The 25,539-nt window shown below is 36.6% G+C and overlaps 1 protein-coding gene and 1 pseudogene across 6 annotated transcripts in view; both read left to right on the top strand.

Moving 5' to 3' along the window:
- Positions 1 to 25,539, top strand: part of WDR35 (WD repeat domain 35) — a 63,545-nt gene that overhangs the window by 2,422 nt on the left and 35,584 nt on the right. For 4 of the 6 annotated variants that reach the window (XM_032653192.1, XM_032653193.1, XM_032653194.1 and 1 more), the window contains 9 exons: positions 5,862 to 5,933; positions 6,975 to 7,067; positions 8,657 to 8,785; positions 12,038 to 12,171; positions 13,053 to 13,218; positions 13,339 to 13,484; positions 16,669 to 16,794; positions 19,597 to 19,782; positions 22,798 to 22,858. In XM_032653192.1, the coding sequence (XP_032509083.1) occupies positions 5,862 to 5,933; positions 6,975 to 7,067; positions 8,657 to 8,785; positions 12,038 to 12,171; positions 13,053 to 13,218; positions 13,339 to 13,484; positions 16,669 to 16,794; positions 19,597 to 19,782; positions 22,798 to 22,858 (1,113 nt within the window). Of the gene's footprint in view, positions 1 to 5,861; positions 5,934 to 6,974; positions 7,068 to 8,656; positions 8,786 to 12,037; positions 12,172 to 13,052; positions 13,219 to 13,338; positions 13,485 to 16,668; positions 16,795 to 19,596; positions 19,783 to 22,405; positions 22,439 to 22,797; positions 22,859 to 25,539 lie in introns of all 6 variants that reach the window. The other 2 variants (XM_032653197.1, XM_032653195.1) reach the window with 2 other exon arrangements.
- Positions 1,063 to 3,903, top strand: LOC116764177 (annotated as a pseudogene).

Raw genomic sequence — 25,539 nt, 5'->3', positions numbered from 1 at the left:
CATCAAACATGACAGGGGTACACTCCTTCAAGGAATATATTTGCTTCCTACACAGCAAGTCAGTATGGCTTTGGCACCTGGGAAGGGAGCCTTATCATCGAAGGAGTACAAGCATTGAGGTCCCAGGAAGGGAGACATTGATCTCTGTCTCCAGAATGGATATTCTTTACTTCTGGACGATGCACACTTTTCTTTAATGGCTAAAGCACATATAGAAGATATGTGTGATAGGCTAAAAAACAGACTGTTCTAATTAGCATAAAGTTTAAGCTAAATAATATGTAAGCCAGAATGACTTCGCCATACCTCAATATGTGAACATTTCTTCCATCAAAACTTAGTTTGTTTCACTTTCAAAGCCTCATTTTTACCCACTATGTGGAGGGCTCATGGCAGCCTAAGCAAAGAGAGAATAATTGTTTTGATGTGCTAGATTAACTTTATGAAATAAAAGGCAAATTTGGAAGGTAGATACTTATGTACCAATCAGAGTTTGGCTTCTGATGTTTAGTAATTTAATCTCTCAACACTTTAGTTTTCTTAACTGTGTTGAAAGAAAATTTTTGTCTCTGTTATATTTCTCAAATATATGTAAGTATATGTACATATACATATTTTTTGCCTTAAAATATGTGGGAAGTTTTAGTTACGTTAAGAAATGCATTATGTTTAATATTGAAGGCTTTTCAAGAAAAAAATTACTTCATTTCCTGTTCTACACTTAAAAAATATATATATGTGCTTTTTAAATTGGTATTTTATTTATTTATTTATTTGGTTGCACCAGGTCTTAGTCGCAGCAGGCGGGCTTCTTAGTTGTGGCTCACAGGCTCCTTAGTTGTGGCTCGCCGGGTCCTTAGTTTCAGCACGCGGGCTCCTTAGTTGTGGCACGCGAACTCTTTGTTGCGGCATGCATGTGGGATCTAGTTCCCTGACCAGGGATCGAACCCTGGCCCCATGCACTGGGAACACATAGTCTTATCCACCGCGCCACTAGGGAAGTCCCTGTTCTGCATTTTTGATGAAGTGTGGTTAGAATATTCTTTGAAATTAGTGAGCGAGATGGAAAATAGTTTCTTGAGAGCCTTGGAATATGGAGTAAATTATTTGTTTTGGAACTTAATGAGTGTAAGTCATGTTGAAAGAGATAAACATGAGAAATATTGTTGGATGATTCTTAAAAGGTCAGTCTATTGTATTTCATAATAATAGTTGTGATGCAACAGATCCCTCCAGTAACAATCACCAGATACTGCATATGCCGAGTACATTTGAAGCACTACTTTGCATCCCCTGTGGTGGCATTCCCAGTTTTCATTCCCTTGCCTTAGAAGGAAAGGAACTAGAATCAGCGTTTGCCCCAGCTTCTTACATCAGGTTAAGATGGGGAGGCAGTATCCTTCTTCTCTCACAGGCCAACTTCCACAGGTTTTGCTGGAGCCCACCTCCTCTCACCTTCTCAGGGACCTCATCACTTTTTTATCCTCTCTCTATTCTTGGAGTATTAGTCTGCTCTCTCCCTCTTTTTTCTCCCTCACCAGTGACTTTCATTTTCCAAATCTCATGGACAGCTTTTTTGGGTTCTTATCAGCATTTGACCTTTCCTTCTGTCTTGAACCATTATTTTTCAAGACAAAAGGAGAATAGAAATGTTTTAAATTATTGTTATATTTATACATATGGCTTTCCCCTCCTTTCCTTTCTGGTAAGTTCTCAGTCTCTTTACTAGATTCTCCTCTAACTGTACGAATTCCTGAGAACTTGGTTCTGGGCTGTCTTCGTTTTACTTTCTCTTTAGACTTGTTCTTTCATTCCCTTAGCTTTAAATGCCATCTATGGGGTGACGATTCCTAAATATATATCTGTAGCCCAGTTCTGATTTTTCAGACTTGGACATCTCCACAAGAATCTTTCACAGGCATCTCATACTTACTTTGTTTAAAACTGAACTCTTGACCTCCCATATATCTTCTTTCATTTCTCTCCATTTCAGTAAATATCTTAAATTTCACCCATTTGCTCAAGCTAGAAGCCCCCTTCTTCCCACTTAACATCACCTTCATCAACAACCCTATGCTTCTATCTCCAAAGAGTATCTGAATCCATCCTTTTCCTTTGTCCCGTGCTACCTCTCTAGTCCCAGCCACTATCAGCTCTCACCTAGACTGTTGTGAGAATCAGCTTCCCTCCCTGCATTGTTTCTTGCCTCTTTCTAGTCTACTCTTCACACTCCAGCTGTTGTGATCTTAAAAAAAAAAAAAAGGAACCAGATCATGTTATTTCCCTGCTAAAAGTATCTAAAGGGCTGCCATCTTGGGCCAGAGTTGCTTGTGGTGGGGTTTGAGGGCAATGGCCCCGACTAGGCATCTCTTGCTCTTCCTGCCACTGCCGCAGAGGGTGCAGTCTACTCGTCTTCATTAGAAGACGTATCACCCTAAAGCAAACATTCGGGTCAGAGAAAAAGTGTTCCAAGACCATGCAAGCCAACTGTAGCCACCTGCATAGTCCTTCAGGAACTGCAGGCAGCGGGAGTGCCTCGGCCTTCTGACGTGCCCATGTAGCGAGACGGACGCGCGAAGCTTCTTGCCTTTGTTCTAGAGATGTCCATAATCCACACCAACTGCATACCTAAAGAATGTGCTGAAAATCCAAGCTCCAGAAATACCAGGTCAGGTGTCCATAGCTGTACCCATGGATGTGCACATAGTCACTTGTAGCCCATCACGCAGAGAAGCAAGGCAGTCAGGTGATCCTGCCAGGGAGTCTGGAGAACCCATAGCAGCTCCTTCTCAGAACCCCACCCTCTCTTCAAGTGTTACCAAAATGTCTTCCATATATTTTGATCCTGCTTGTAAAACTTACTATGCAGCACATAACAGGAATTTCTTTTGGAATTGGGTTGCTAACAACTTTTATGGATGCAAATAAAAGCTAACAAGTTTTATGAATGCAAAATGTAAAAACAGATATTTATGAACGTCAGCCGGGTTTTCCTAAGATAAAGCTGCTCAGAGATTTAGTGTGCTTGGTTACTGGTGTTCTGAGCAGGGTCTTCTGTTCTCCTTTGTTGTATCTCTCATTCTCAGTCACTTTATGACAGTTTAATCTTTTTTTTTTTTTTTTTTTTTGCGGTACGCGGGCCTCTCACTGCTGTGGCCTCTCCTGTTGCGGAGCACAGGCTCTGGACGCGCAGGCCCAGCGACCATGGCTCACGGACCCAGCCGCTTCGCGGCACGTGGGATCTTCCCGGACCGGGGCACGAACCCATGTCCCCTGCATCGGCAGGCGGACTCTCAATCACTGCGCCACCAGGGAAGCCCCCAGTTTAATCTTTTTAAATCCTTTGGACTTTTTGAGCTTCTGGGGGATACTTTGGATGGTTGGAATTACTGATTTCATTCCGAAATCCCTCTTCATGGGTTTCAAATGCCTTCTTTTTTTGGTGCCTCCTTTCATCATGCCTTTTAATTCCAAGGGTTATTGGTATGTGCTTTTAGAAGCACATACCATGCCAGTTTGGTTTGTTTATTGGCCATGGGGAGTTTAATGTAACTCAGTGGAGTCTTGGGATCTTGGTGGCTTTACTCCACCTCACTGAAAACTTCTGACTTTTTTTTTTTGGACATCAGAATTTTCAGGTAGGTTTTGCAGACATTTTCTGCACGATCAAGTTCTGGAGTTGCTGCCAGCAAAAGACAGTGTTCAGATGTGGATGCTGTTTGTTCACCATGTCAAGTAGAATTTCAAAAACTTATTGTCATCTGTCAGAATATATTTTGTTAAGAGTCCTGTACTTTGTGGTTTAACAAAGAGAAGACATACCCGCTATGCAGAATTGTGAATTCAGACCATATAAACAAATGGAAAGATGGAACTACTTCCTCACACTTTCAAATATGTTAGGTCCTGCAAACCCTTGGAATCATATATCACTAATTTTACTTGGTTACAGTGACTATGACTATAGGCATTAGAATGGATTTTCAGTGCTATAAGTTAAGAAGAATGTTTGTATCAAATTTTTTTTAGAAGAGTAGAATAAGGCTTAAGTGTGTAGTACAATCTTTAAAAGAGTCAATGAGTGAAAGAACCCTCTGTTAAAAAAATAATGTTCAACCTAAAATGTATGTCAACAACATTTATTCTATCCTAATTGTTTGACAGATGATTGTGACGTTATATATGTGTATTATTGTTAATGTTACCAAGACAGTAACTGGATAATTAGAACTAATGGTTTTAGAGGAACTCAGGTATTTTTCTTTCCCTGAGATTGTTTTCAGAATAAAGAATATTTTTCATAATTTTTAAAGATACATGTTATCTGAAAGGAGAATTTTCTTCAGCATCAACTTTTATAATTCCCACTCTCACAAATTCTTAAGATTTTCATAAATTTGTATTTTTAAATGAATGTTTTAAATGTTATATTTTACATGTAACAATCAGATTTTCTAAGTGAAGATTCATTTACTGAGACGACATTTTATATTATTGTATTCTTCTCTATAGTACGATTAGTAATCAAGGAGAATAAGTCACTTCAAATAAAAAACAGTCTTTAAAGGCTTACATTGCACTTTGGATAAAATCTAAAATTTTTATCACTTCCTGCAAAGACTTTATAATTTTTTCTGTGCCTATCACTTCTGCCTTATCTTATGCCATTCTCCAGTAATTCAACCACATAGGCCTTCTTTCAGTTTGCCAAAGGCTCTATACTTCTACCCAGGGGCCTTCCTAGCCTGGAATACTTTCCCCACTACCTGGCTTGGCTTTTCCCAGTTTCTCCTTCAGTCTCAGTTTAGATATTGTTTCTTCAGAAATCCTTCCCTGGTTCTCCCTTCAGTCTAAATTAATCCCCTTCTGTTACTGTCTCCTATTATGCCTTTACTTCCCCAGTTTATAATTTTATATATATGCATGTATATTTTTGTGGGTGTGTGTGTATTTAATATCTGTCCCCTTAGTAGACTAAAAGCTCTCTGAGGGCAGAGAGCTTTTGTTCATCATTTATTTTCAGAGTCTTCCACAGTGCATAGAAGAGTGTAGACATTCAATAAATATTTGTTGAATGAATGAATGAATGAATGAATATAAGATTCTGCAAAATCTAGTAAAAACTAGTTTCCAGGCTCCGGACGCACAGGCTCAGCGGCCATGGCTCACAGGCCCAGCCGTTCCGCGGCACGAGGGATCTTCCCAGTCCGGTGCACGAACCCGTGTCCCCTGTATCAGCAGTTGGACTCTCAACCACTGCGCCACCAGGGAAGCCCCAAAGTCTTTGCTTTTTGATCCCTCTTATGCTTTAGAATTCTCAATCTATATGTCATAAATACTTCTATTTGTTATCTTTTGGCAAGGAATAAGTAGCAATAATATTTACTAATATATTCAGTATACTGAATAAACAGTGTTCTTTTATACATTTTGCTTTATTTTGCCAGAATAACATCTTTGCAAGGGGGTAGGTGTTATTGTCCATGTTAAGAAAAACAGATCAGGATAAAGCATGCTTTAAAAAAATCTTTCTAGGGGCTTCTCTGGTGGCGCAGTGGTTGAGAGTCCGCCTGCCGATGCAGGGGACACGGGTTCGTGCCCCGGTCCGGGAAGATCCCACATACTGTGGAGCGGTTGGGCCCGTGAGCCCTGGCTGAGCCTGCGCATCCGGAGCCTGTGCTCCACAACGAGAGAGGCCACAGCAGTGAGAGGCCCGCGTACCGGAAAAAAAAAAAAAAAAACTTTCTAATATTGTCCAGGAATAGGAACTCCTTTCAAAAAAAGCAAGAAATATCAAAATCTTATAATCTGTCACTTTTATATATTTTCCATAGTATTTTTTGTTTTTGTTTTTGTTCTAGATGATGCAAAATTGAGGGGTCTTGCAGCCCCTAGTAACCTTTCTATGAATCAGACTCTTGAAGGTCATAGTGGTGAGTCATGTACATTTTTAAATCATATTTGAATAGTATTATCTTTAGGTATTTAGAAGCCATCTACTTAATGCAAAAATGTCATCATTTTAAATGATGGTAATATTTAAAGTAATCATTTTTATTTAGCCATAATTAACACAGCCTAGAATCATTCAACAACTTTCACATGATTAAGTAACGTCTTCAATAGTTATGAAAAAAAGTAGCTGTAATTTTAAATATTAAAAATACTGTTATCTGTCTATGGATAGGATATAATCCTTTTTTAGAGTCTGTTTTATAGTCCCAGATAAAAGTAGACTAAAGAGACCTGACAACTGAATGTACTAGATGATCCTAGACTGGATCTTGAAATGAGAAAAACAAGTATCTATAAAGGACATTATTTGGACAATTGATAAAACTTAAATGTGGACTGTGGGTTGGAGATAATATTGTATCAGTGTTAAAATTTCTAATTTGTAAAATAGTTTTGAAAGAGAATGTCCTTGTTCTTAGGAAATATACAATAAAGTATTTAAGGATTAAAAAAACTAAAATAAAACCATTTGTACCTATAACCCAGAGGTTTAAGAGCTGCTCAAGAGTGTGTTACTACTAGAATGGAAAACAAGGTGTGGTGCAGGGGGAGAGATTAGGGGACATATTAATGACAAACAAATACCGCCTCCCCCAAAAAACAAGTACTTAGTATGATGTCCTTTGGGCATAATAATCTTGGGGAGTCAGGCAAATTGGGTAAATCTTACTTAGGTTTGTTTCGGTCATCAGCTCTTGCAGCTGATGGTAATTGGTACCGTAGCTGGCACGAAATAGGAATAAACATGAAAATTAGTATTATGCACTATTGTAGAAATGAGTGATAATAGTGACTGCATCCTATGAACATTTCTGAGTAATATTAAAGACTCTTAATTGCTGTTTTTTGCCCAGGAGCAGTATTGATTTTAACATGCTCTTAGTGTTTATTATAAAAATATAAATTTGAAATTAATTGTAGCTCTTTTTTAGTTTCTAAACTGTCTTATAATTTTTTAGGTTCTGTTCAAGTTGTAACATGGAATGAACAATATCAGAAGTTGACTACCAGTGATCAAAATGGTCTTATCATTGTTTGGATGTTATATAAAGGTATCTTAGGAGAGCTGATTTAATCTTTCCCGAATTGGAGTCTGGATTACAGTATTTGAATGGGGAAATAACATCTTTGAAATAGACCCTTTTTAACTGGCAGTAGGAGTTCACAGGGGTGATATTTCTGGGTTTATGGCTTCCTACTTCTCCCTTTAACCTTACTTCTTTTGAACTGTGACCTTGCGTTAAGAAAGTGAATTATGTGACTGTTGGTTATCTTCAAACTGAACTTAGGCTCCTGGCAGAATCGTTTCTCCTTGAGATAGCTCTTTTTTTCAGGTTTCCAGTAAGATTAGTTTCTCTGTGGTCAGTGGCTGGAGTTAGTTCAGCAGATAAAAACACATTTATGAAGATGTCAAAGGCAATAATTAATTTCCTTTAATGAGTCAGTTAACTTCCTTTTCCTTCTTGGATATAGATTTTATCTCAGCTCTGACTACTGGCTCACAATTTGTGTCTTTTGCCCACAAGAGAGAATAAGAGAGGGATTAATTTAGGTGCATCACCATTACCAGAAAAATAACTCATAAAACATGTTTTCTTGGGGCCTGTAGCCATCATCTTTAAAAGAACAGTGTACCTTAGTTTATGTGTTTTGTTTTAAAAACATTTACGGTAAAAAAAAAAAACAAACAAAAAAAACATTTACGGTGTATACCTTTTAAAAATTCTTAATTAAAACATGCTGTAGTACACAAACTCATTTATTTATTTTTAAAGTTTATGTCTGTGTATATGTGTGTAGTGAGTAGAATGTGAAAATATAGGAGATTAAACTTTGTCTTTTGCCAAAGTAGGTCTTCTCTGAGCCTCAGTCTTGATGGATAATACCCTGCTCTGACTAGTTATTCCATGTTACATGATTACTTGCTTGGCTTCAGGCCAGAATTCCCTGTACCAGAATGTAGTAAAGCTTTTTAAAAAACAAAAAGAAAACAGAATAGCCCTGTGATTTGCCTCACATTTGGTTACACCTTGAGACAAGTCACATCTCACTCCAACCCCATGTACAAGAACGTTTTTGTCACTCAGCATTAGTGATGTGATATCACTAATGTGATATGAACTGTTGAAAATTTTTTTCAAGCAGTCTTAGAGCTTTTACATAATATGCTTATATTGAATATGCCTATAATTAATCATTGGAGAGTTTGTGCATACTTATGAAGTAATTGTGGTTATTTTGTTCTTTCCTTGGTTATTATCTGAGGTGTACTCAAGTGGGAAAAGTCAGACTTTGAGAAAAATCAATTGTTTCGGCCTTCAGAAGCAAATGAAGTTTTGTTTTTTAATTGACAGAAAAAATGGAAGAAAAAAAGAAAGCAAGAAAGAGAGAGAGGAAAAAAAAGATGGGCATTTATTGTGTTTTCTGTGATAATCTTTGAAGCAATTATTAGTCAAGGCCTAAGTTATTTTTTCATCTTGTTCTGTTGGATTTGAAGATTTCATAGTTTAATGTCTCAGGTTGTAGAAAGCTTTGCAGTTATTTATCCCACAGTGTATTTTATGGAATGTTTCAACTCTGAAGTACCATTTATTAGATGTGAAAGTTTTGACTTGTCATTTGTTTTTCTTTGTGAAAACAGGCTCTTGGTATGAGGAGATGATCAACAATAGAAATAAATCAGTGGTTCGAAGCATGAGCTGGAATGCTGATGGACAGAAGATCTGCATTGTATACGAGGATGGGGCTGTGATAGTTGGTTCAGTGGATGGTAATGCATTTTTGCACCCAGAGCTAAGATCAAGATTTAGCTGACATTTTTAATCTTTAGAGGTTTAAATTAATTATCATATGTTAGCATTCTGACAGAAAAATAAACATCAATGAGAAAATAGTTACTGTACAATTTGATGACATTTAAGAATTACTTATTTTTAAGTATATTCAAGTAAAAAATCTGTTAAAAAATTTTTTTCTACAGTAGGACTGGAAAAAAATGAATTAATTTCTCAGAGTTATTTTAAATATGTCTACCTAATTATATGATTTATCTTTACACTTGTTAGACTGTATTGTAAATATGTAGATTTTAGTTTCAAAAAGTATATAGAGGGCTTCCCTTGTGGCGCAGTGGTTGAGAGTCCGCCTGCCGATGCAGGGGACACGGGTTCGGGACACGGCTTCGTGTCCCGGTCTGGGAAGATCCCACATGCCACGGACCGGCTGGGCCCGTGAGCCATGGCCACTGAGCCTGCACGTCCAGAGCCTGTGCTCCACAACGGGAGAGGCCACAACAGTGAGAGGTTCGTGTACAGCAAAAAAAAAAAAAAAAAAGTATATAGAGATCTATCACTTTTTAAAAGTTGAGATAAAATTGACATATAACATTAGTTTCAGGTGTACAACATAATGATTCAGTATTTTTATTGTGAAATGAAATGATCTAGTCTTTTTTTAATAGAACTGAGCATGTCATTGTTTGTTGTGTTTTGTAGCCTTCAAACCTATGTCTTTAAAATTCTAGTTCGTAGATAACACTGGGCCTTCTGAGAGTCTGTACCTTTGTTTTAGTGTGAAGTTCTCTCTATTAAAGAAGTAATTTATTAAAAAATTTTTTTGGGTATGAAAAAATTCTGTTTCTGAGAGTCTGCAAAGTGACAGCTGTAGTTTTAGGCACTAGATACAACAAAAAAAAATATTCCAGATCTAGATCAGGAGAGATGGATAAGTAACCAAGCAATTACAATGCGTTGTGATAGGTACTAAGACAGGGAAAAGACAGCAACATGTAGAAGAATTATGTAACCTAGACATAGAGGGACCAGGGAAGGCATCCTAAAGGAAATGATATCTGTGCTGAGGCATTAGCCACAAAGAAGGTTGGCGTGTAGAATGTCCTAGGCCTAAGAGATAGCATTTGACGAGGTCCAGAGGAGTTGAACTTAGCCATGTTTTGGGATATTGAAACAATTTTGAGAATCAGTATGGTATAATGCTAAAGGAAGAAGAGCTGTATGTGATGAAATTAGAAAGATTAGCAGAAGGCAGATCATGCAGATTATAAGTTATACAAGGAGTTTGGACTTAACTCTAAGAGCATTGGGAAGCCAATGAAAGATTTTGTTTTTGTTTTGTTTTGTTTTTTGTCCAATGAAAGGTTTTAAGAGTGGGAGCAATGTGGTCAGATTTGTTCTTTAGGAACATCTCTATGTTTGCAATATGAAGAAAGGAGAAAGGGAAGAAAGATGGGGGCAGGTGTACCAGTTAGGAAATTACTATGGTAATTCAGGTGATAGATCGTAGTGGATGGTAACCTGAACCAGGGTGATGACAAAGAAGATGAAAGTAAGTAGACATATTCTAGAGATACTTAGATAGTAGAACAGATAGGACCTTGTTATTGATTGGGTTGGGGATGAGAGGATGGAAGTGTCTAGAGTGATATCCAGGTTCTTAGCTTTGCCACTGGATGGATGGTGGTACCTATCATTGAAATAAGGGATGTGGGAAAAGACTGGTTTTGAGGGGAGATTTCAGTTTTCAACATGTTGAGTTTTTCATCCCATAGGACATCCAAGTACATATGTCTAGACCACAGTTAGATATATACGCCTGCAGCTTAGAAATATCTGGATTGAAGGCATAATTTTGGGAATCACCAGCATAGGGATGGTAATTTAAACCATTGGAATAGATGAAAAACCCAGGGGCCATCTGTAGAGTGAGAACTAGCACATTTAATGGATGGATAGGAGAAGAGAATTCCATAAAGGCTACTGAAAAGTAGAAGTCTTGGAGATGTCATAGAAACCAAGAAGGAAGGAAGAGGTGGTCAAAACAAAAAGACAAGGAGGGGGGTGGGAGGGAGGCTCAAGAGAGAGGGGATATATGTACACATATAGCTGATTTACTTTGTTCTACAGCAGAAACTAACACAACATTGTAAAGCAATTAGACTCCAATAAAAAAGTAAAAACATGAAATAGAATAATTTAAGTACTTAAAAAAAAAGGAAAGAAAAAAGCATCCGTTGGATTTATCAAGAGGCCATCAGTGATCTCCACGAGGGCAGTTTTACTTTCCCCACAGTGGAGTTATGGGGCAGAAGCCAGACTGTGTTGGGTTGAGGGTTGAGTGCGAGGTGAGGGAGCAAAGATTACAGTGTGGATAACTCTTTCAAGAAGTTTGGCTGGGAAAGGAATGGTAGAAATAGGGCGGTAGTTAGAAGGGAACTTAAGGTTGAAGGAAGAGGTTTTTGTTTGTTTGTTTTTATCTGAGGTGGTAGTTTTGAAGAGGAATAGATCTGAGTATGTTTAAATGCTTATAAGAAAGGGCCTGGAGAGGAGTTTAAAGAGAAAGAGAAGGGGAATTCCCTGGCGGTCCAGTGGTTAGGACCGGGTGCTTTCACTGCCAGGCCTGGATTCAATCCCTGGTCGGGGAACTAAAATCCTACAAGCCGCGCTGAGGGGCCAAAAAAAACCAAAACCAAAACCAAAAAAATACAGAGAGAGAGAGAAAATGTGAATAATCAGTAGAGGGAGATCTTTACAAAGCTCTGAAGGGATTAGATCAGAGAATAGGTAGAGGGATTAGCTTTAGATTGGTGTCTGGTTGGGGACATACCTCTTCCTTTGTATTAGGGGGCAAAGCAGAAAGGATAAGTGTGGGATCAGTTATGTTCTGAATGTTAGAAAGTGGGAATGGGGGATTTCTTTTCTGAAAGCTTTAATTTTCTTTCCAAAGTAAAAGATGAATTCATCTGCTATTTGGGAGTGAGGTCCTGAGTGAGAATTTAGAAGAGAAGGGAGAAAGTTGGAAACAGCTGCTATTTCAAATGCTTAGTGTGTGTTTGGCACATAGTAGGTGCTCAGTAAATGTTTAATGACTGAATAAATTGAACAAATGCATGAATACTGTGAAGAATGTGAGAGCTCTTTAGGGAAACAGAGATTTCTAGAACAGTTGTTAGAGAATCATGACCCTGAACTTTTAAGGAAATAATTATGTTTTATGTTTGTTTTAGGGAATCGCATTTGGGGAAAAGACCTGAAGGGTATACAGTTATGTCATGTAGCATGGTCCGCAGATAGTAAAATCTTACTTTTTGGAATGGCAAATGGAGAAATACACATTTATGATAATCAAGGGAATTTTATAGTAAGTACATATATTCCTTACTTTTATTTACACAACTTTGTATGATTATTTTACATATCATTCATATATGTATACACATTCATTTATTATGATAGTTTGCGTAATCAAGAAAGTCTTCAATTCAGGGTTTTTTTTCCAGTTGTCTAAAAATTCATTTTATTTAAAAAAAACCTTCTGGGTTGCTTCAAGGTAAATTAATGCTCTTAGTTCTGATTTCCTGGTAGCTGGGAAGGACAAGGCTTTTCAATACAAGGCTTCAGTGTATTGAAGCTGAGGGATGATGGGTAGGATGATGTGCAGTTTGATCTTTGTGTGTTCAAATACCTGAAGCCAAAGGTGACGTGAGATACCAAAGATATTTTTGTAGCAAGGTACTAGATTATAAAAAGGATGGAAGATTTAAACAGTAAGGGACAAAAATCACGTCCTGGAAAGAAGGCAAAATAGAATAGGCTTAGGTAGCAGAATCTCAAGAAAAACTCTAGCTTTGTGAGATCTAGCTATGATAGATCTCTGATCTTACTTATGGGCCAGTTTTATTTTTAGTGAGGGTTAAGACGTCACATGAACCCACTCGTTGGTGGAAGTGATAGTAACCAACTTTTACATGCACTTTGCTATTTTCAGAGTAATTTTGTATACCTTTGATCATTTGAGTCTCATAAAAACTCTATGAGCTTTTTTGAAATCCTCATTTTACAAATGGGGAAAACTGAAACTCAGGTGAAGTGATTTGTCCATGGTTGGGTAAAGCAGTAAGTGATGGAGCTTGTATTCAAAACCAGATTTTTAAATCCCATTTTCAGTGTCTTTCCATAATACTCTATTCATACTAATCCCTGTTTTAAAATATACAATACTAACTAACTGATTTTATTTAGATGAAAATGAAACTGAATTGTTTGGTGAATGTCACTGGAGCAGTCAGTATCGCTGGAATTCACTGGTACCATGGCACAGAAGGCTATGTGGAGCCACACTGCCCCTGCCTTGCGATTTGTTTTGACAATGGCAGATGCCAAATAATGAGACATGAGAATGACCAAAGTATGTAACTTTTCTTTTTTTAATGTGGAGAATTAAAAAAATATTTAAAAATTATTCTTAAGCTTATAAAGTTCTCTAGACTAAATATTTTACCACAGTTACTTTTTTTTTGTTGACTAGATCCTGTTTTAATTGATAGTGGCATGTATGTAGTAGGTATCCAGTGGAACCACACTGGCAGCGTGTTAGCTGTGGCAGGCTCCCAGAAGGCCATCACCCAGGACAAAGATGTAAACACTGTGCAGTTTTACACTCCATTTGGTGAGGTAAATGTATTAAAGGTTTTGTCTTTCTTTCGTTCCATTTAAATATGCAGTGAATAAGGTAGGGGAAAGAAGGATGGAGGAAGGGGGTATAAACTTGTCACATTTTTAAAAATGGACATTTTAAGTGAAAATGATGAACTATCAGGTGTATGTCTTTGAATAATATCCTTATATTATAAGCCTTCATTTTATCGTGGAATTTATTTTATAATCTTTACATTTAGAAAACCAGATGTTTCATATAAGAAATCATTAGGGAGTAGTTACTGAGAGTATTTTCTCTGTGATCTGAATATGCATCTCTTTACAGCTGATTTTTGAGTTGTTTTTAGTGTAATTTAGCTGTTTCAGATTAATCTGGGGGGGTTTTAATATGATAAATTAAATGTGCTGTCTATCCTTTTCCCAAACTTCTAGTTGTTTCAATTTGTTGTGGAATAATAGATTATTTTAAGAAAATCTCTTTATAATTAATCTTAGGTGATGCTACATTAAAATATAAACATTTTTTCATAAATAACATGGTATCCTTCTCAATAGTATTATTAATAAATTTAATTTTTGAAGAGAATTTTCTTGAAGCAGCAGTGGAAAATATAAAATAGGAGAATTAACATGTTGTGCATTTTAGAAATTTAGAAAATGAGAACTTATTAGTAACTAAGCTTAATAATTTTTACCTATTTTATTTTCTTACTTTAGACTATATTCAGTCTCTTTTGAATATCCTGTTGTTTTTATAAATTCACCTTAGACTTCAATAATATTTATTTTTGGCTACACAAAAACCTATACCAGTTTCACTATGTTAATACTTTTGAATATATTTTAATAAATTCTGTTAGGGTAAGTAATGATGTCAGCTGATGCTGAAAGTTACCCAGCAGAATGTGCTCTGGAGAGTATGTAGTCTCTGTACTTTGTCAACTAATAATATTTCTGGTAGATGTAAAAGCTAAGAAAAAACAAAAGTATAGTTCTCAAGATTCCTAAATAATTAAAAACCTGAATTCTAGTTATCTCAATGTTTATAGCTTTCTTTTAAATTCGTGTTCTTTATTCGTTATTTTTGTTTGTTGCCATTGGCTTATTTATCATTATATTATCTTATCAGCTTATTTTTGTTAGTTCAGTCTTCTCCAAGTATAAAAACATGCATTCAAAGGCCTGTTTGCTTTATCTTGCAAATCAACTGTTATGTGTTAAATTGAAAACTGTAAGTGGTTTTGGTATAGTTGTAATTAAAGGTATCTAGCATAGGCCCTCGAGGTATTTAGTCATAGTATTTTTTGAATGAGTGAATATATGGGGTATTTATTTTTGGATCTATGTTATTAGAAAGAACTTGGGAAGAAATTAACTAAAGATTGAAACTTAAGGAAAACCTCAGGGAAGAATTTACTTTTGGTTCTGATGGCTGGGGTCTTCTAGTTTTCTCAGTGTGGGCTTAGCCATGGGAGGGGATGACAGAGCATGGGGTTTGTAGTCTGGTTGACCTGGCTTTGGCTTTGAATTCCGTTTCTACAGTGTGGTTTCACTTAGAGAAGTTATTTAACCTCTGAGACTCGGTTAACGTATTTCCTGAAATAAAGGTAACATCTCATGACACTGTTGTAAAAATCAAAGGAGTTAACTCTGGGGACATGTCTACAGTGTTCTTTCCCCGCTGCTGCCACCACCTGGCGTGTTTCTCAGAGTTAGAAGATAGCCTCGTTCTCCTCCTAGTATGGATTGTCAGTACCAAGAGTGATGTTGTGAGACCCTGCTTTTTCCTTCTGGTTTCGTACAGGCAGCAGGACAGATAGAGTGGACCCTCCTAAGTTACAACTTTTTTTTCCCCATTGGTTTCCCTGGCAAAGTGGAGTTTAATATATTAAATTTGATTTTAGAGCATATCTGCTTAAGAACGAGGGATACCAGTATAATTTATTAAAATTCTTGGGATTATACTGTTTTGTCAAATAAACATAGATTAAAAATGTTTTCTTTCTTTGTCCACATTAAAAAAGTCTTTGTATTCATTTATTCATTTGCTAATTTAGCCATTAAATATACTGTTAGTATATGAAGAAATTCACTTGAAGGCATGATACATTTATTTACTTGATATTCTTTTGAGTACTTGTTTACCAAGGAATCTATTAAGGGATAGGGTAATAAATGTGAATATGATAAAGTTAGTGCTCTCAAGTAGCTCATTGTCTAAATTCTCTGGAACCGTAGGGGAAGGGAAGAAGGCAGGAAGTAATATTTAAGTTGTTTCTTGACGGATGAATAGGAGTACTCCTGCAGGACAAGGAGTAGTAGGATGAGGGAGTCTTGGGGAAAAGGAAAGAAGGATTTCAGGCAGAAGAGATATTATATGGGCCAAAGGAATGGAGTCACAGTAATTCCCTCATGAGGAGAACACAGTAATTACAGCTAACTCGTAAGGTGTTGAACCACAGAGTTTTGGGCAAGTGGGGAAAGTCACTGTATACTATTCTAGAGAATGTACTGGTGGGGAGCTATTGATTTTTAAAAATTATTAAACATTTTTTAAAAGCAGAGTAGGACATGATTAGATATGTCTTCTAGAATGATAATCATGGCAGTAGAGTAGAGATTGAATTGGAAGGGCAGGAATGAGAAAAGAGACAAAAGGTAAAAATTGCAGTTAGGAGGCTGTCACCATAGTTCAGTCAAGAAAGAAGGCAGTTGTAGTGGAGGATAGAAAGGAGTGAAAGCAAAACGCTTGGCATCTGGTTGGCTGTTGGGGGTGGGATGGGACATGAACGAGAGGAAAGACTTCAAGGATTGAGTTTATTACTCCAATATTTCATTGATTCTAAGAAGCACAATTCTTTACAACTCTAAATTGGGATGCATCTTAAAATCAAAGTTGTCCTATTTTTAGCTAGCAGTGTGTTTTTCTTTCCTAAGTTGTACATAAAAATAAAGATGTGTGTTTAAATCTCTGGCATCTTAGATTTGATGAAATTTGATACTGAATTCTTTGGCTATAGTTTGTGAATTTCTCCTCTCATATGTTTGCTTTACATTATAAAAATTGAAGGGAAATGATTTGAAGTTCGTAGCAACCTTTCATAAAATAATTTTTGTACCACTTTTGATCTCTGTGAAGTGATTGGTGGTATTTTATTTAATTGTGATACTTTAGGTTAAATATAATTACTTTTTTCAGCATCTGGGTACTTTGAAGGTTCCTGGAAAGCAGATGTCTGCACTATCTTGGGAGGGAGGTGGACTGAAAGTTGCACTAGCTGTTGATTCTTTTATATATTTTGCAAATATTCGACCCGATTATAAGGTGAGTATTAAGAGCAAATGTAAAAAAAAATGTTTTTTATGATATAATTTTGTTATAGCTGAAAGTATAATGTGTGTTTCTTGCATATATTCATAGCCACATTGTTTTATAAACCAGTTGAAAGGAGGCTTTTTTCAGTGTGAAGGCCTTAGAACTGGTAAATGTTCCTGGAATACTATATTTAATTAGTAAAATTACTCCAACAGTGTCAGGGTCTCAGCAGGAAACAGATGGCACAAAGGAGTAATTGAAGAGAGATTGATGAAGGGTTTATTACAGAGGGATGAGCAGAGTTAAGGGGACCAGAACGGGATGACAAAGCAAGCACCCAGAGACTAGCAACAGTGGGCAAGAGAAGGAAGTATTGTTCCTAGAACCCACCAGCTCTGTGGCTACGCAAGAGGATCTACTCCATAGGGGCACAGCCACTGCTAGCTGGCCGGGCAGAGACAGCCTTGGGGAGTAAATAATTCAGCCCATCTCACCACCTGCTGGTGCCTTCTGTTGGCCAAGCCCAACTGGAAAGCAGAAGGCAAGGTAGTCCTGGTAATGGATTTCATAGAAGTCAGCCTCCAGGGCACGGAGCAGGGCAGAGAATGGCGGAGAATGGATCAGAAGGGGAAAATGAGGCTAAGCAGCATAATGACTAATCAATATTTTACCTTAAATTTAACATTTGATCCATAACAAGCTGTGAAGTATGAGACTGAGCTGGTAAACTACTAAGGATACTTGTTGTGAGAAGGCTTATATATCTAATTTTTAAAGGTCAAGCACCTTGGAGAAATGACTGATTCTAGGACTAGGGCAGGGAAAAATGCAAGATAAGCCTGGAGCATCTTATAGTGCCAGAAAGTAAGGAAGTGCTCAAAAAACAAAAGGATGGGGTACGCCAAAGGGACAAGGGAGCCAGCCTGAAAGAGCTCACAGTGGCCAAGGCTGGAACAATCGGAGCAACAAAATAAATGATGTAACATTGGATTGTAACCCAAATTATACAACAAATGTCCATGAGTACAAACTGATATCAATAAATTATTTAAATAAACAAATGGGGGAGAAGAAACAAATCTTCCTTACAGAAGTATTCTAATTTACTAGACACCACCCTGCCAGCAGGTGGAGCAAAGTCCCCTACCTCGTTCCCCCAACTTGAGTGTGGGCTGCCTTTAGTGCCTTACTTCCAAAGAGTGGAGTATGGAAAAAAAGGGGGAAAAAAGAAAGTGACTTTACAGTGGAGAAACCTGGAGAACACCACCTTGTCCAGGCGATCGAGGTTAGCACCATCAGTGACGTCACATGGCTATCACTACCCCCTGATGTGATGTGATGAGAAGAGGTCTTCACCTGTGGGGTGATCTTCCTAAAAACTGGTAACCCCAGTCTAAGCCTGAGAAAAACATCAGACTAACATGAATTGAGGCACATTCTACATACTACCTGACCAGGACTCCTCAACACTGTCAATATCGTCAAAAACCTGGAGAGGCTGAGAAACCATCATAGCCCAGAGGAGCCTAAGGAGACATGACGACTGAATGTAATAATGTGTTCCAAAGGGGATTCTGGGTTAGAAAAAGGACATTAGGGAAAAGCGAATGAAGCCCAGATTGAGTTTGGAGTTCTGTTAATAGTAATGTATCAGTGTTGGTTTCTTAGTTGTGACAAATGTACTGTGGTAATGTAAGATGTTAACAACAGGGGAGAATGAGTAAAGGGTTAGGGTACACTGTATTAGTTTTGCAACTTTTGTATAAATCTAAAATTATTTTAGAGTTAAAAAGTTTATTTTAGAAAGTAATCACCATATTACTTTGAATAGTAAACACTGGAGACTTCCCTGGTGGTCCAGGGGTTGGGACTCTGCTTCCACTGGGGCAGGGCGTGGGTTCGATCCCTGGTCGGGGAACTGGGATCTCACATGCCCCACAGCGCGGCCCCTCCCCCCCGCAAGAAAGAAGAGTAAACACAGTGTTAATAATGTAGACACTGAATATTGATTTATTCAAAATTACGTATAAATTTGTTGGGAGAGGGAAAGCTCTAAGTTCTGTAATCAATCCACATGTGATATGGAAATCAATACCAAAACAGTTACAGCTAAAATAGTTGTAAATGGCTACCCCAAGGAGGAAATTAGGCAGGGGGCTCCTGCATTTTGTTTTTGTGTTAAATAAGCCATGTAGAATTATTTGACTATAAACTATGTGCATATGTTACTCTGACAAAAACAAATATTAAAAAATGTGGATGGGAGAAAAAAGGCAAAGCCGCTATTTCTGAATTTTGGCTTCAGGACTCAGGATTGAACTTTGGCAGGGATCTCTCTTGCTGTTGTCCCCCAAGCAACTGTTATTGACTATTGAAAAGTCTGAAATTTTCACCACTGAAGCTTAAATCTTACAAACTAAAATAAGGAAAGTTAAACCAAATTTATTTTTGTGGTACCTTTTTTTAACTGTCTTTATTACTTTTAGATTTGTTATTTTAGTGAGAAAAGAGATTAAGCTGAATATTCAGTCCTTCTCTCTTCCATTTCTAAAGAATTTGTTTTGTCAGCACCGATAAACCACGTATCTGCAGTATTTCTAGAGGAAAAATATAAAAATATAATAATATGACTTTCCCAATGTTAATTGCTTGCTTTTTATTTCTCTTTCTTTCTTTCTCTCTCTCTCCTCCTTCCTTCCTTCCTTCCTAACTTACTTCCTCCCTCCCTCCCTTCCTTCCTTCCTTGCTTCCTTCCTTCCTCTCTCTCTCTTCCTTCCCTCCTTCTGTTCCCTCCCTTTCCTTTCTTCCTAGTGGGGTTATTGCTCAAACACTGTAGTTTATGCTTATACCAGACCTGATCGTCCAGAGTACTGTGTTATATTTTGGGATACAAAAAACAACGAGAAATATGTTAAGTATGTGAAGAGTCTCATTTCTATTACTACTTGTGGAGATTTCTGCATTTTGGCTACAAAAGCTGATGAAAATCATCCTCAGGTAGGTGTTCCTTGATATCTTAAAACTTAGATGGGTTAACTACTTGGTGGAGTTGGGCTATAGTTCTCTGTCTTCTCAAGCATGGCCTCTGTACTGACAGGTACAGCAAAGTATTGGGTCTATTGGCCATGTCTATCTAGACCTCTGTTTGGAAAGTTATATGACTCTATTGGTTCTGTGTCCCCTGATTTTTTTCTCCAATTAGTTAATCCATTGGCAGTTTATATTGACCTGTACTGAAGCTTTTTGTCTCTGAAATATATTTAAAACACCACAATTCTTTTCCAATTTAAAATTCCATAAGTAGAAATGAATAACCAGATGTCTAGTACAAATGCTCAAGAAATTATGTAACAATGGCCATTTATAACAATTTGGGTAGTTTTGACATTCAGAAATGTACTTTTATGTGGACTTATATTGCTTTAAAAGACAGTGTCTCATAACATACAATAAATAAATAATGCCCTTTAAAAAAGTCTGCTAACAATTTAAATATTTGCGGAAGTATGCAAATTTTTCAAGAAAGGACTACCAATGTCTTTGGCTGTGTTATAAATTATTTCATCCCATTAAAAAGTATAGAATTTTTAGTTTAAGGTGGCCATTGAACAGCCACATTTGGCTCTGTTCTCTCCTGAAACTGACTGAAACAACAGGAAGGGTATTTTTTAAAAAGCTATAAGCCCATAGGAATCAGAAAGGGAGAGGAAAAAGCAACATAATTTTGGAGTTTAGAGAGTAGGGAGATTAGTGGTAATTACCTTAGCAGACCCAAGAAAATGGAACCCTCAGCCATCAGTGGAGAAAGGAAAGAAGCAACGAGTTTACATCACAGAATCCCACAAACACAGGACTTGGTGGTGGTACCTGGTAGGAGAAAGAATTGAACAGAAAAGCGATTTGGAAGTACCAGAGATTATGCAGGCAGGAGAATACTTTGGGAAAAAGAAAAAGGGTCATATAAAGGAGCAGATTTCTAGATCCCCTCCCACTACTGAGCCTGTGGGCAGCTGCCCTTCTAACCACGAGGGAGACTGGTTTACCCTCCAGAGAGGATACGGAGTCCCTGCACTGAAGGGCACCAAGCACAGGGAAGGGTGGTGGAACTCTTGCTGAAAACAGGGCAGTTAGATTAATGTTACCGCAGTCTTCATTTCCCACTTGGTTCCAGAACAGATTTCATGGGATCAGGTATCATAATGGCATTTGACTTGTCAACCTCAGTACTTTGGAGAATTGCTTTCAAAATTCTGAGGGAAAATCATTTCCCACCTTGAATTCCATACCTTAAGCACACTACTCATTAAATATGAGGGTAGAATAAAGACATTTTTAGATGTACGAGATCACCAAAAATTTACCTTCCGAGCTTTCTTAACTTAGGAGGTTACTTTGGGATATGGTTTACCAAAACGAAGAATAAACTAAGAAAGAGGAAGAAACCAGGTAACCTGACAACAGTGGCGTGGACTGGTACCAGCTGGCAGTTGTGCACACGCCTAGGGAGTGAGTCATCAAATGAGAGCAGCCCAGGTGGCTCCAAAAGAAATTCAAGATGAAATTAGTAGAATAGTTAATGTGGTTGACCGCCTGAGGGGACACATAGATAACCGGGAGACAGCTGGGGACTTGAGTTAGTAATAAACACAGAGAAAACTAAGCAAAGAGAAAAAAATAAAGGCAATTATCCACACCAGGGAAAGCTTTAAAACATGCTTGAAAGGAAAACAAATCATGTTATACTTGCCTCAGCTTCACTGAATAGCATTTAGAGTCAAAATGATGTATTCACTAGATTTTTTAAAAAAATAAAATTGTTTAAAAATTGAACTATAATAACATTTTAAAACTTAAATTCCGATTTAACAAGACTGTAGTGGAAAGATGGAGTGATGGGAGTGTGCTCCTGTGTAATGGGGGGCTGGGAAGGAGGGGTGAAAGTAATGCTTACATGATGTCCTGAACTGAAACAAAACAGAACAAGAAGTAGCATTGTAAACATGTTACTTACATTTGTGGAGGTGAATAGCAAAAGAATGCATTACAGGAGCTGAAAGTAATTACTCTAGGGAGCAAGAAATGGGAAGTTGGGGGACTTCTGTTTTTAGTAAGATGTCTCATTTGATTCTTTAAGCTATGAGCATGTGAATAATAATTATGGAAAACATTTATATTTTGTGGCAGTAAATAAGCTTGTTTTAAGTAGTGGAAGAGTAAATTATGATATTTTACTGTATTTTTTTATCATTTAGTTTACGTTTATGAAATTAAACAAGTTTTACTTGAGATACTGAGAAAAGAAGTCTGTGTAAATAGTACGTTGAGCATTGGTTTATTTGAAATTATTATTCTAATCAAGAAAACATCTATGTAAAATATTATTCTTAGTACTAGATATAGAGAAGGTGACTAACAGCAAAAAAATTGAAATTACCATTAGAATAATCTGATGTAAAGTGTGCATTATGTTCGATTATTTTTCCTAATATTAATCATTGATAATTGTGTATGTGTTAACCACTGGGCATTTTAAGTTATTTTCATTGGGTTGGGGTATGTTTTTTTCTGAATTAACTGAATTTTTCTGAATTTCTCATGTCATTTATATATTGCTTCAAAGGAGGAGAACGAGATGGAAACATTTGGTGCAACGGTAACAAATTGTTGGCTCTTACATAGCTGGTTATAGGACAAAAATGAGTTTTGAGGTTATAGCTGACCAGGAATTTTAGAAGTATAAAAATGAAAAGTAGCCAGTGTACTTGTGTTTCTTAAATGGTCTCTTAAAAACCAGTGTTCCACTATATTGAGGAATCAGCCTTAGTTTAATTTTAGTGCATATTTCTTTACTTTTGTCCTGTAGATTATCTTTGCTGTTCTTTGTATTTAATTTTATCAATTCTTTCCATGTTAGTGATACTTGAAAAAGAGATAAGCATGGTATGTTAAGCATTATTTCTTTTACAATACATAAGCAGGAGTTTTGATACTTTCTGTTTTATTTGTTCACAGTTTGTGCTAGTTCTTTGTAATTCTATTGGCACACCTCTGGATCCCAAATACATTGATCTTGGTAAGGAAATGTTAATATTTACTCCCTCTTTAATCAAGTCTTATTTGTAAACTAATTTTAAAATGTAACAATGGTATTACTATTAATTAGAACGGTATTCTCTAAAACAAGGATGAACATACTTCCTGGTTTGCCAGGTTCAGGTTCAGTACCAGTCTATGCCTGTTGTCATGGTAAAATTATTAGTAATGCCCCATTTCACTCTCAGAAGGATCCTGCTTAATACAATAACTTTTAAGTTCACTCTATCTAAAATTCACAAGAATCTCACGACTGCTATACTGCCATCAATTGCTTTAAATGGGAAATATAATTGTATGAGAATTGGTATCCAGTGTAATGATTAGTATGTAATACACTGAGGATTATAGAAAGAATTCTGCCATGAAACCACTTTTATTATTAATAAACTGCCAAGTACCTCTCTTCCATAAAAAACACTTTAGCTGCTTGTTAAAGTGAGTTTGCATTGTCCAGATTTTTCTGATGAAATTAGTTTATTAATAGGGACAACTTAAAAAAATTTCTGACTTTTTTGTTTTCAGAAGACATTTGTTTCTTTAGATTTACCCTTCCCTCTATCCAATGGCTATGAAAGTAACCATAAAAAATTCCAAATCTTATTCTTAGTATTTTGTCAAAAGTTGTTACCAAATATTTTGTTGCCAATTTCACTATAACTTCCAAAAGAATGATTTTCTTTTAAAGTGTATATTAGTTTATTGGATATGGTGTTAGAAAAAATAGTAGGTTTCAAAAATTGAAGACCCATTGAATTATCTTCTGAATCTGAGGACTAGTCTTTTTTGTTTTTAGATTTCACATTCAGCCTTAACAATTAAATGTTAAAGTGTGCCTTCTAAGTATTTTGCTAAGGTATTTGGGTGATACAAGCAAATGTGAAGAATACTTATTGGCCTCAAAGATTTTAAACTCTATGTTTAGGGTCTTGGTAACTTTTAAACATTGAAACTTTTCAACTTCTTGTCTTATGTTCAGTGTTAGGTATGCTTATATGTTTCTCTCTATAATTTATATATGTACATAAATGTTAGTGTTCTTTGTTAATGTTAATATTCCTTAGCTTAAAATTATTATACTTATCACATGAATATCTTCTATTTATTAGAAATATAATAGTCTTAAATCTAAGGGATGAATTCTATCAGTCTTCAGATTATATGCTTTTTCTTTTAGTATCAAAAGTTTTAACATAATATCATAATGATGATAGGGTTAGCCTCAAAGTATTTTAATCACGTGCAGTCTATGTTTTAATAAAGCCAGATGTGAATCCTTTACCTTCATAAAATGGCAAATGCTTGAGGGCATGATTATTTGTATTTTTGAGTCTTGAAACTTTTTTGCGGTCTCACTGGCTGAAATTTTAACAAACAGTTCTTTCACTGGTCTGCAGTAAACTCAGCCAAAAATTCAACATTTTTGCTTCACACATATCCTGTGAAATTCCTTTTTTAAGTTTCTATGCCAAATTTTCATGAGGACTAGAGGCTAAAGCAAAAAAAGTATATAACTGATATTGTTCTAGGAAATGTGATTTGTCATCTGCTCTTCCTGAAAATCTCTAGAGAAACATTTAAAAAGAACATTATGTATTATTACAGAAGTTTAGTTTGTGAGGCTCTGTTGTACTGTACATGTAAGAGTTAGGTACCATTTTTGGGGCCTCTTCCTTCGAGCCCTCAGTATACCTTTGGTGTGCTTCTATCCAAAGTACTTACTCTGCCCTGTGATTATTGATTTTCTTATCTACCTTCCCTCCAAGATTTTGAGCTTCTTAAAGATCTAACCATGTTTATTCATTTCTGTATCCCCACTGCCTAATGCTGTGCTTGCCCCATAACAAATGTTTATTGAATGTACGAAAATATTTAAAATAAAATCTATTTATTTAGCAAACCATCAATGAGTATATACTGTTTCAGGTACTGTACTGGGTACTGGGAGGGATAAGAAATTAACTCTGACTTTTCCTGTAGAATGTCTAAACAGATAATTAAAATATAGGTAGTCTATTGAACAAGGACATTTGCTCCCCTGCTGTGTGCTAGGTTTTGGTGCTAGGTGCTAGATAAGTAGATACCGGTGCATAAGGATGTCAGGGACATTTTTTCTACTTAGAGAAGGTTTCATTTGAGCTGAGTTCTGAAGGATAAGTATTTCTTCAGGTAACACTTTAAGGAGAGGAAACAGCATTTGCAGAGGAATGAAGGCGTGAAAAGTGCCTGAAAAGTACCAGGTGCCTGTGCTGCAGCCATTTTGTGGGGAGCACGTAGGAGCTTTCTAATGGTGGCCGGTAGCATTTGCACTAAGTCTTCTATATAGGCCAGAGAGAGGTGATGTGATGAAAACAGTTCAGTGCAATTTCAGTTTAGCAGCTCTTTAAAGGGCTGAGAAGTAGGTAGAAACGTGGGGGAACATTACAGATGTAGACATTTATTTCAGGCCTCAGCATTAAAATATTACAAGCAGGTTTTACTTATATGTGAATTCCTAGATTGTCCTAAATTATTTTACATCCTTGCTTAGCTAGTAACTATTACCTATTAGTGTTACAAATTTCAATTAATGGAAGCATAATTACTTTCTTTACAATTTTTTCCCAATGATCTTTCTAGATATTTCAAATTTTTTCTTTCTGGATACTGAATAGTTGAGAA

This window comes from Phocoena sinus, chromosome 13, assembly GCF_008692025.1.
Source record: "Phocoena sinus isolate mPhoSin1 chromosome 13, mPhoSin1.pri, whole genome shotgun sequence".
Classification (NCBI taxonomy): Eukaryota; Metazoa; Chordata; class Mammalia; order Artiodactyla; family Phocoenidae; genus Phocoena; species Phocoena sinus.
This window is presented reverse-complemented; position numbering and strand designations above follow the sequence as displayed.